This window comes from Callorhinus ursinus, unplaced genomic scaffold (assembly GCF_003265705.2).
Source record: "Callorhinus ursinus isolate GAN/ISIS: 27379988/994484 unplaced genomic scaffold, GSC_fseal_2.0 scaffold21, whole genome shotgun sequence".
In the NCBI taxonomy this organism is placed as follows: Eukaryota; Metazoa; Chordata; class Mammalia; order Carnivora; family Otariidae; genus Callorhinus; species Callorhinus ursinus.
The window spans coordinates 4,456,026-4,468,204 of NW_027397083.1; the positions used below are offsets into that span (position 1 = coordinate 4,456,026).

At 38.6% G+C, this 12,179-nt stretch overlaps 1 protein-coding gene and 1 long non-coding RNA gene across 3 annotated transcripts in view; one reads left to right on the forward strand and one right to left on the reverse strand.

Annotated features, from left to right (window-relative positions):
- The window catches only part of CSTPP1 (centriolar satellite-associated tubulin polyglutamylase complex regulator 1), a 187,930-nt gene that overhangs the window by 93,234 nt on the left and 82,517 nt on the right, over window positions 1-12,179 (reverse strand). For both annotated transcript variants that reach the window (XM_025879459.2, XM_073904668.1), the window contains exon 3: window positions 9,308-9,438. In XM_025879459.2, the coding sequence (XP_025735244.2) occupies window positions 9,308-9,438 (131 nt within the window). The remainder of the gene's footprint in view (window positions 1-9,307; window positions 9,439-12,179) is intronic.
- The window catches only part of LOC141374715 (uncharacterized), an 89,965-nt gene that overhangs the window by 29,734 nt on the left and 48,052 nt on the right, over window positions 1-12,179 (forward strand). The window lies entirely within an intron of this gene.

Below are 12,179 nucleotides of genomic sequence, written 5' to 3' on the forward strand. Positions count from 1 at the left end.
AAGGATGGGAGAAATAGGTGAAGCAGATTAAGAGTACACTTATCTTGATGAGCACTAAGTAATATACGGAACTGTTGAATCACTATATTGTACACTGGAAACTAAAATAACACTGCATATTAACTACACTAGAATTAAAATAAATTTTTAAAAATGCAACTGGTAAAAAAAAAAACAAAACCCAATAGCTAATAAGTACATGAAAAGATGTTCAACATCATTACTCACTGGGGACGTGCAAACCAAAACAATGAGATACAACTTCATACCCATTTGGATGCCTTTTATCAAAACAACAGGAAATAGCAAGTGTTGTTGAGGATCTGGAGGAATTGGAACCCTTGTGAATTTCTTGTAAGAATGTAAAATGGTGAAGCCACTACAGAAAACAGTATGGCAATTCCTTAAAAAGTTAAACATAGAATTATCATATAACCCAGCAATTCTACTCCTAAGAATACGGCCAAGAATCAAAGACCAGGACTTACACAGATACTTGTACACCCATGTTCATAGCAGTGTCATTCACCATAGCCAAAAGGTAGAAGCAACCGAAGTGTCTGCTGACAGATGAATGGATAAACAAAATATGATATATACACACAATGGATAGAAAGGACTGAAATTCTGACACATGCTACAACATGGATGAACTGTGAAAACATCATGCTTAGTGAAAAAAGCCAGATACAAAGGGGCAAATATCGTGTAATTCCACCTATATGAGATACCTACAATAGTCAAAGACATAGAGACAGAAAATAAAATACTGGGGCTAGAGGATGGGGAAATGGGGAGTAATTTTTTAATGGGTAAAATGTTTCAGTTTGGGAAGATGAAAAAAAATTAGAGAGATGAATGATGGTGGTGGCTCCACAACAATGTGAATGTAGTTAATGACACTGACCTGTACTTTCAAAAATGGTTAAAATGGGGGCACCTGGGTGCTCAGTGGGTTAAGTGTCTGACTTCAGCTCAAGTCATGATCCCAGGGTCCTGGGATCGAGCCCTGTGTTGGGCCCCACATTCAGCAGGGAGTCTGCTTCTCCCTCTCCATCTGCCCCTGGCCCCCAGCTCATGCTCTCTCTCTCTCTCTCAAATAAATAAATCAAATCTTTTTAAAAAAATGGTTAAAATGTTAAATTTTTTCCTTTAATTTTTTTGTTGTTATGTTAATCACCATACATTACATCATTAGTTTTTTAAAATGTTAAATTTTATGTTATTTCTATTTTATCACCAAAAAAGATTTCTCTATTTAAAAAGTGGTTAGAAATGGAATATTATGCAGCCATCAAAAGGAATGAGATCTTGCCATTTGCAACGACATGGATGGAACTGGAGGGTGTTATGCTGAGTGACATAAGTCAATCAGAGAAAGACATGTATCATATGACCTCACTGATATGAGGAATTCTTAATCTCAGGAAACAAACTGAGGGTTGCTGGAGTGGTGGGGGGGGTGGGAGGGATGGGGTGCCTGGGTGATAGACATTGGGGAGGGTATGTGCTATGGTGAGCGCTGTGAATTGTGCAAGACTGTTGAATCACAGATCTGTACTTCTGAAACAAATAATGCAACATATGTTAAGAAAAAAGAAAAAGAAGAAGATAGCAGGAGGGGAAGAATGAAGGGGAGTAAGTCAGAGGGGGAGACGAACCATGAGAGACGATGGACTCTGAAAAACAAACTGAGGGTTCTAGAGGGGAGGAGGGTAGGGGGATGGGTTAGCCTGGTGATGGGTATTAAAGAGGGCACGCTCTGCATGGAGCACTGGGTGTTATACACAAACAATGAATCATGGAACACTACATCAAAAACTAATGATGTAATATATGGTGATTAACATAACAATAAAAAAATTTTTTAAAAAGTGGTTAGAATGGTAAATTTTATGTTATGTATATTTTACCACAATCAAGGGATAAATATATTTTAAAACCCTTAGTCCTAGTTTCAAGACAAGATGACTTCTAAGGTCCATTTCAATTCTAAAATTTTTTGAGACAGCAAGATAACAAGGCGGAAAGAGAAAGAGAATCTAGTCAAGGAATAAGCTCCTGACTCCTCATTCTGAATTGAGAGTGTAACTCTACCTTTCAAGTGATTATAAATGGACCAAGAAGTTCTAGCAATGGTAGCAAACTCAAATGCCTACAGAGGCCAGGCAGGAAACGTAAGCAGATGAAGCAAGGCAGCTGGGGATGGTGGTAAATCTAAGGCCACCACATGCCCTGTCTAAAGGGAGCAGCTGTACCTCTGCCCTGGCAAACTGCCTCTCTGTTGGAATGTGGGCATGGTATTGGGATGATTTTCCATTCTTTAAGTGAAATTGAATTGAGATTTTCATGTTAAATTTTGGCATCTAATTTTAAAAAATTATAATTTTTAAAAATTTTTTATTTTATTTTTTTAAGTAGACTCCACACATAGTGCAGAACCCAGTGCAGGGCTTGAACTCACCACCATGAGATCAAGACCTTAGCTGAGATCAAGAGTCGGACAGTTAACCGAGTGAGCCACCCAGGCACCCCCTAAAAAAATGATTTTTAACATCGCTAGCCAAAGAAGACATAACTGCAGGCCAAGGCACATGCTGTCAGCTGACCACTACTAGTTTGTGATTTCTTTCAGAGCATAAAGGCATGACTCAGAATACAAAGGAAAGGAGGTAGTATAGTTTAGATCCTTGCCAATGTTTAAAGTTTGCATACAGATCATGGCGTGCATGGGTGGTTCAGTCAGTTAAGTGTCCAACTCTTGATTTCAGCTCAGGTCATGATCTCAGGATCGTAAGATTGGGTTCAGTGCTGGGGATGGAGCCTGCTTAAGATTCTCTCTCTCCCTCTTCCCCTCCCCTCCATGCTCTCTTTCGCTCTCTCAATAAATACACAAACAAACAAACATAAATAAATAAGTTGAGTAAGTAAGTAAATAAATAAATAAAAATAAAGTTTGCATACAGACCATGATCTAAATCTTTTAATCCTTGTTTGGAAGCACCAGAGGGTACTGAATATTATTTTAATTAGGTGTCGATCGATACTGTATAGCTTTGAATGGGCCAGTTTTTAGTGGGGCACTTTGAATGTGAAGTTTATGCCTCGCCTACAGTAGGTGATCAATAAGGAGTAGCTATTATTATTTTCATTCAAAGCCCCTACACAATATCGAAAAGAGTATAAAGCTCTTCTGAGGGGTGCCTGGGTGGCTCAGTCGTTAAGCGTCTGCCTTCAGCTCAGGTCATGATCCCAGGGCCCTGGGATTGAGCCCCGCATTGGGCTCCCTGCTCTGCGGGAGGCCTGCTTCTCCCTTTCCCACTCCCCCCTGCTTGTGTTCTCTCTCTTGCTGTGTCTCTCTCTGTCAAATAAATAAATAAAATCTTAAAAAAAAAAAAGCTCTTCTGAAACCAACCCTACCCTCTAATATAAGAGATAATAATATAATCCATTCAATAATCACAGATTAATGAATAGTGATTGGGAAATGGTGAGCCTTCATATTAAATAACAAAAAAAATCATTTACATATGTTAGGTGCTAAGAATGTAGTTACCGGCAAAACAAACAAGGTTCTTGCCCTCATTAAGCTTACAGTTTAATAAGGGAGGTGGACATTAAGTAGAGTCATCCAAAAACACTTAGCCAGAAACTGTAATAAACAGTATGACTAAAAATTACAGGATGATTTGCAAAAGAATAATGAAGGGATCTAATTCAGATGAGGAAGGGAGGGACAAAGAAGGTCCTTTAAGGAGCTGACCTTTAAGCTAAGACTCAAAAGGATGAAGAGAAGTTAGCAGCTAATGGTATTATGCATGGAAGGCGAAGAGGGTTGGCTGGGAAAGGAGGTGGTGACAAAAACATTCCGGGAATCATTGTGTGACACGTGTGATAGCCCCAAATAACCAAAATAGAGAAAAAATAAAGGAATATTAAATAGAGGGAAAGATTAAAGTTATTGGAGGTAGTGAGGTGAAAGATTTGAGGTGACATCACACATCAATATTCTCCCTGGAGGAAAGGTTTTGAAGAAGGAAGTAAAGATGGAAAAAGAAAAAAATTAGAATTGAAAAGAAATAAGTAAAACCGCAGACAGGAACCAGGAACTGAAGGTTGAAGAAGTTGTTTATTGGCCACATCAGTTTCTGGGACAAATGTGGAGCCGTGGAGCTCTGGTGGGAGCAGGTACAGAGGACAGGCCAGAGGAAACCACAGGACTGAAGAGATGACATGGAAGGATTTTTGTTTGTTTAAAAAATGACAAAAGTAACAAATGCTCTTTAATATTTCAAACAAGACAGCCACCTATTCCTTAAGTAAGCACTGTTAATCCTCACAGAATGGTTTTTAGTGGTGAGGCTGAGGATTAGTGACAAGCAAAATCAGGTGGAAGTTTGAGGCAGTTCACAGAGGGAAGTCAGACCAAAAGCTTTATTTCAGCCTAAATTGTCTGCATTTTCCCTTGAGATCACCTTAACCACCATAACATTAGATATTTTAGGAAAAACAGTTTTTATCGTATGATTATATAGACCGACTGCAAGTCTCTGATCCCTAAACTGTGATCTTCTTTCATAAATGCAGGGATTTTGGGGCACCTGGGTGGCTCAGTCATTAAGCGTCTGCCTTTGGCTCAGGTCATGATTTCCAGGTCCTGGGATCGAGCCCCGCATCCAGGCTCCTTGCTTGGTGAGCCTGCTTCTCCCTCTCCCACTCCCCCTGCCTGTGTTCCCTCTCTCGCTGTCTCTGTCTCTGTCAAATGAATAAATAAAATCTTTAAATAAATAAATAAATAAATAAATGCAGGGATTTTTTTTTTTTCAAATCTCTGATTATCAGACCACAAACTCCATGAGAGCAGGAATTTCTGCTCTCACTCCCTGCTTTATCACTAGCAACTAATACACAAATGTTTGTTGAATGAATGAATATACCTAGACTATGAAGACAAATCACAGTGAATTCAGAGTAAAACATAAAAGGTTAAAGAATTGGAGGGAAAAAAAAGGAAAGGAAAAAGGAAGGGAGGGATGAAATTGGCAATACTTTAGATTCTGGCATTTATTCTCTACTCTTCTCTCCCACACTCCTACCCAATCAATCAGCAAGTCCTGTCAAATCAACCCGAAACAGCTCTTCCTCTCCCTGCCACTTCCGGTTCTGTTGTATTGGCTCCTACCTGGTCCTATTCCTGCCTTCTATTCCATTTTCCATGCTTTTGCCAGTCTCGTATGTGAAAATACCACACAGATTGGTAAGATTCAACTGACTGGGATGATGTTTCCTTCTTATGTACTAAGCACCAGCCACAACGAACTTCTTGCAGCTTCCACAGGAACCATGTTGTTTCATGTCATCATACTCTAACTTTCTGAATCTCAGTTTCATTTTCTGTGAAAAAGTGATAATAAAAGCATCCACCTAACACACAGGATCGTTGTAAAGAAAAATTAGATATTCCACATATGAAACAACTTCATAAATGTTAATTGCTACCATTATTTTCACTTCTGATATTATATTTTTTACATCTAGAAATTCCATTTGCATCTTTTTAATATCTTCCATTTATCTCCTAATTATAGCCATGTTTTCCTTTACATATTTGAGCATATTTATGATTTAAAATAACTGTTTGAAGGTCCTTGTTAGCTAATTCTATTATTTCTGTCTTTTTTGGGTCTGTGTTTCTACTGATTGATTTTTCTCCTGGTTATGGGTCATATGTTCTTGCTTCCTCTAATGTCTGGTAATTTTTAATTGGATGTCAGACATTGTGTATTTTATGTTATTGAGTGCTCGATTTTACTGAGTTCCTTTAAGGAGTACTGAATTTTGTTCTGGTATACAGTTAAGTTACTTGCAGATAAACGCGTTTAATCCTTTTTGTTTTTAAGCTGCTAAGGGCTCTATCCAGTGTCAGTGCCCTATATACTTTGAGGTTTCTCCACTTTGGCTGGTAGCGGCATGAACTATTCCTAGCCCTGTGTATACTCCAGGAACTGTTTGGCCTACTACTGTTTTCTGGTGGTTCTTTTTCCAACCCACACATGTGCAGAGTTTGTAGCCAAGGACTCAAATGCCCACTTGCAGCTCTCTGGAGCTTACTAGGCAACTCCCTCCTCTTTGGTACTCTGCCCTGCAAATTCTGGCCACCGTGGCCTCTCCAAGCCCCAATCTCTGCCTCCTCAACTCAGTAAGACTGCTGTGCTCTTTGGATCTCCTCTCCTGTACTGTTGCTTGGCAACTGCCTCTCAGAGACCACAGTCCCACATTAACTGTTGTTCAGTATCTGAAAGAGTTGTTTCAGATACATTGTTTGATTTTCTAGTTGTTTATGGCAGGAGGACAATTCCCTAAGTTAGTACTTCTTCATGGGCAGAAGAGGAAGTAGCTCTTCTTCTTTTATTAAATGAAATACATATACATACTTACATATATATATTTGTTCATTTGTAAAAGCACAAAGCTCAAAATTAAATTCTAACAAACTAAACTGTGGACAATAGCTTTTTTTTAAGATTTTATTTATTCATTTGAGAGACAGACAGAGGAGAGCAAAAGCAAGGGGAGAGGCAGAAAGAAAGGGAGAAGCAGACTCCCCGCTGAGCCAGGAGCCAGACATGGGGCTCAATCCCAGGACCTGGAGATCATGACCTGAGCTGAAGGCAGACGCCCAGCCATCTGAGCCACCCAGGCGCCCCAACAATAGCTCTTTTGAGCCAATATCTCTAAACAGAAGTGAAGATTTACTTCAGGGAATTTTAATCTTTGCCAGACTTGGAAAATTCAGATTGATCTTTCACACTGAAAGAAATACCAAAGTGAGAAGTTGAATTTTAAAGGCTTATTACATATGAATAGGTCTTTTTGCTTCCAAGACTCTAAAGTTGCCTAGATAGCAAGAGGTTCACTATAACCTTCATGAGGTTATTTGAATTTCAGACACAGGAAAATTAGCATCATTCAGTACTCAGTCATGCAGAAATGACACTGCATCCCTATACTTGCTAAAAACTGGGATAAACAGTTTCTTGCCAGAAGGCATCAGGTCCTTAGTTTTCTACAGGTGGCTTCATTTTTAGATATGTTATGCTGGAACTCTGCTCTTCTTTTGCTGTTTCCCAGAAGACCTAGTTTCTTCTTGATAATGCTAAAATATGTACAAGATGTTCTAAGGAAGTCATCTGCAGAAGAACAATATAATATCAGCTCCTCTGAGTAGGAGTCAGGTACGTGGCGTTCTAATTGAAAAAATGGGGCTTAATAAGTACTTTCTTTTGGAACTTTGCCTCTGAGTGTTTTTGCTTGTTCTGGATTAAAATTGGGAACTGACACACTTCAGGACTGAAAGCTGTTCTAAAGTTTCCTGGAAGAAACTGAGAATATATTAAAATCATTTAACCAAAGATTTTAGGATCACCTAGACGCAAATGTTGCATTTGGTCTTTAAGAAATCAGAGGCTGTCTGAGTAAGAAGCCTAACAATAAATATCCAGCATAAAATCTAGGTCTTGTTTATGGTACAGGAAAAACAGGGAGAACTTGGAGCTGCTTCCTCTTAGCAGCTGGATGAATCACTGGCAGCTGCTGTATGAAAGGTAAAGAAACCTACATCTGCTCAGAGTCCAAATGCTATATGGATCCCTTGTGATAGTAAATAAATTCTGGAAGAGGCCCCACTTCTAAATCAGGAAAAGAATTAAGGAGATCTAAAGACTGTTTTCCATAGTTATCTCCATGTGCCTATTCCACAAAAACCAGCTCTAGCTGTATGCACCATTCTTCAATATAGTGAGTATTCAATAAATATTTGCTGACTGACTAAAGGACTGGGAAAGGATTGGGAAAAACAGGTTCTGATGAAATACTATAGACTTTACCTGTACACTCACAGATCCCAGTTTTGTTTATGTAGAGACCAATGGGTTAGTTTCTCTGAGGTAGTTCACTTAAAATTGAGTCCACTTTGATTTTTGTCCACTAGTGCCTATAGTCAATAAAAGATGATGCTATTCTCAGTACACTAAGTATTTCTGCTCAATAGTGTAATTGAGATGGATAGTGTCTTGAGTTACATGTCACAGAAGCCATGATTAGAGTAATAAGAATAGAAATAGCATATTAGCATCTTAGTAAATTTGGGTTTGGTTCTTATTATCTCTCACTACTGCAAATCTCCTAACTATGTTCTCTGCCTCCAGACTCACCCCCTAAGTAATTTCTTTTCTTTTTTTCTTTTAAAGATTTTATGTATTTATTTGACAGAGAGTGAGAGAACACAAGCAGGGGGAGCTGCAAAGGGAGAGGGAGAAGCAGACTTCCCGCTGAGCAGGGAGCCCAACACATGGGGCTTAATGGCAAGATCCTGAGAGAGCTGAAGGCAGACGCTTAACCGACTGAGCCACCCAGGCGCCCCACCCTCTAAGCCATTTCTATACTGCCTTTCAAATGATCTTTCTAGAACTCAGATATCATCACACCATTCTTCTGAATAAAATCCTTTAACCTACAGAATAAAATCCGACTTCTTTTTTTATGGCAAAAATGGTCTTTCAGACCTGACTCTTCTAGTCTTCACAGGCTCATCTCCGCTAACCCCCTTCACAAACTCTAGCCATTCTGATCTTCTCAATGTCTTAAATATTCCAGGTTCTTTTATGCTTCTACAGCACAGCACATGCTCCACCTAGAATGTCCTTCTTTCCTTTATCCATGTAGATAACTCCTATTCTTCCTTCCAAAATTAGACCAAACAACCAGTTCTCAGGAGAACCTTCTCTAATCTATTTGTTCCCCTTTCTCTAACAATAGTGTCCCTATCCTACCCCCACTCTCCACTCAGGAGTTTCCTTCTTTGTATTATATCATTTCTTCAATTTGCTGCATGTATTTTAATATTTGTCAAGAGCAAAAGCTCTGGAGTCAGATTGCCTGGGTATGAATCCCATCCCAGCATTTGTTGTATACCCTTGTCAAGTTACTTAACCTCTCTGATCCCCAGTTTCATTAGTTATAAGATGGGGATGATAGTATCTACCATAGAGAGCTGTTGTGAAGAGTAAATAAATCACCACACATAAAGTGTTCAGAACTGCACTTGGCTCCTAATAGATATCATTAGTGATGGTGTTGGTACTAGCAATGGTGGTAGCTTCTGTGACACAAGACAATAGCTCCTCAACAGTAAGGTGTTCGGGGAGCTTCGAATAGCTTGTACTCAAACAGTATTTATAGGAACAAAAGAAAGACAGAAGTTTGGAAGGAAGAAAAGAAGGCAAGAAAAGAATTTAGGAAGACTTACCGCCATTTTTGCCCACAGTTCGGAAGCATTTCCAGAAGGCCCGTAAGAATGATGCCCTATTGTGAGGGGTGGCTTGGATGAAGCTGAATTCCCGAAAGAGAATGTGAGTTCCCTGACATACACTGTTAAAACTGCAAAGAGAAAAATCAAGGAATCATCATTAGAGGAAGAGATATGGAAGGCTGGAATCAGAATAAAAAATCAAGACCACACAGAACCATTGCCAAAAAGAAGGAAAGTCTTTTCTCTCCAACAAAACTCTGAACTATAGATTAGACCAAGTCTTTCAATGAAGAAATCCCTTCATATAACCATATCCTTCTGAAAACTCTTGGAGTCCAATTCCTCTGAGTGTTTCCTACCTCTCACATATATGCACTGAGGGAGTTTTAATCAGTCATGGGAGCATCTCAAATAGAGGGAAATCTTTCAGTTAACTGGGTGACATTGGCACTTGTATCTTTTTGGAGAATACTTCTCCTTCTACCACATTTGGAATCATTATTTCTGTACTCTCTCTGACCTACATCAGCTGCCATAAGAACAACACGGCTCGTGGGCACATAACTGGATCGTCTGTTCCAGTTTGGGGGTGATGGATACCTTTTTGACAATAACCTCAGAGGCAAAGCCATGTGCCAAAGGATATGAAAGGTTTCAAATAGAATATTAAGGCAAATAAGAGGAGCAAGGGTAAAAAGTGGCCCCTGAATGAGAGTATGAAGCAAAGCCCCAGGGCCCAAGTGAGTCATTGTTTAAGCTGGGCCGGATAAGGGGAAAAAATATACTCCATTGCCTTTGGGTTCTTCTGCCAAAGAAATAAAGGCTGTAGAGCCTGGCGTAATCTAAAAATGGAAATTCCACCAAAGAATAGGCAATTATCCAGTAATCATCACAACTAAAGGCAGACTTCAGGTTCCAGAAAACTCCTAAATTCCCTGACAAGTAAATCATGAGTGGAAAATATGTTAATTTTTGTAGAGAAGCAGGCATTAAACTGAAGATGGCAAAGCAATAGAGAGACAGTGGAAATTCCAAATGCCACTTTTCATTTGCTGACAATTTAAAGTGGGAGCAAAGCTGAATCTCTGAACCAAACAGGAAAAAATTTCAGGAGTCATCTGTTCCATTTTCCTTTTCCCTGACCAAGTTCTGAGGGAGGCATCTAACCTGTCTTTAACATAGAGTATGTTATCACTTAAGATAAAATTAGCCTCTTCCTGTTAATATTAACAACATTGTATGAAAAAGCAAATTACATGCTCTTCTCCCTGTGGAAAACTAGTGTAGAAATCTACTTCTGAGACACTATGAGGAAGCACGAGGAAAACATCTGGTAAAGAATTAGGTTAGAAGATAACTTTTTAAAAAAGTATTGAAAGTGTTAAACATGTAGTTTGCAATGCTGTTGTCTTGAGCAAAGGAAAATGAAAAATAAAGCAAATGAGCTGTTACAGGTAAATGGAGGAGGTCACATTTCTAGCAAATGAAGTCTAAAATGATAACAATCTAGTTTAAATTTATGAAGCTATCCAGCAAAGAATTAGTCCCAAAGTATGCTTTATACCCGCCCCCGGGAACAAAAGCTGGTGTCTAGGTCATAATCTGGGCTGTAAAGAAACTCACACTAGTGAAATTATCTCCTTAATGTAGCTTTTTAAAATATATTTTTTAGGGGTACTTGGGTGGCTTAGTGGGTTGAGAGTCCGACTCTTGGTTTCAGCTCAGATCATGATCTCAGGATTATGAGATTGAGCCCAGCCCTGGGCTCCATGCTCAGCGGGGAGTCTGCTTGAGATGCTCTCTCTTGCTCTCCCTCTGCCCCTCTACCATCACCCCCCCCCAAGCTTGCTCGCTTGTGCTCTCTCTCTCTCTGTCTAAAAATAATCAAATCTTTAAAAAATATATATCTTTTTTAAAACTAGGGAATAATTTATGCACTGAAGAATCTGGCTGAGACTCATTGTACGGATAAGAATTTACATAAGAAGTTATAAAATAAGAATTTTAAAAAACAAACTGATCGACCAAGGACATATAATATTGAATACAAAAAGATTTATAATTATATTTCCACTACTGTCTTAAGATCATCCCTACCAATAAAATTTAGCTGGTCAGTATAGAGATCATAATCACTTTACTTAAAGAATTAATAGATAATATAATCAGTGAAAATTCTTTTAGATAAGATGGCTGTAAAAAAAAGCAGAAAATACAATATATTGCTCAAAGCTTTACTGTTTCTCCTCAACCTGAAATAACTTTTCCCTACCTCCATCTGTTAAAATTCTATCCAGTTTTTCAGGACCATCTCAAATGCCACATTTTGCATGAAGTTTTTTCCTGATTCTATATTCATGCCCAATTCTCATCATGCCTCACTTTCTAACTAACTCTCTACTGGTACTCTGAATCTGCTGCCTTTGAAAAAAGTTACTGGACTTATATCCCCTACAAGACTGTAAGTTCTATGGAGTAAGTAATTAGGTTGTATTCATCTTGGTCTCCATCACATTATCTAACTATATAGTACATGCTACTCTTCATAAATGCCTTTGGTAGTTGATTTAGAAAGATTAGAAAGAATAGATAAGTAATACCAGGGAAAAAGTATCAGATTTATATTTGTAGTCAGCCACACTGGAAATACTGAAGTCAACATTTTATAAACTTTTTAAAAGTCCAGGACTTTGGCCTGATATTAGCATTGTAATATTGCAATACCAACTTTGTTTTGACTAGTATTTGCCTGGCATATCTTTTCCTATGCTTTTAATTTTAATCCTTCTGTGTCATTTTGTTTTAGATATTTCTCTTGTAAGTAGTATGTAGTTGGATTTTGCTTTTTACCCAAACTTACAGTCTCTGT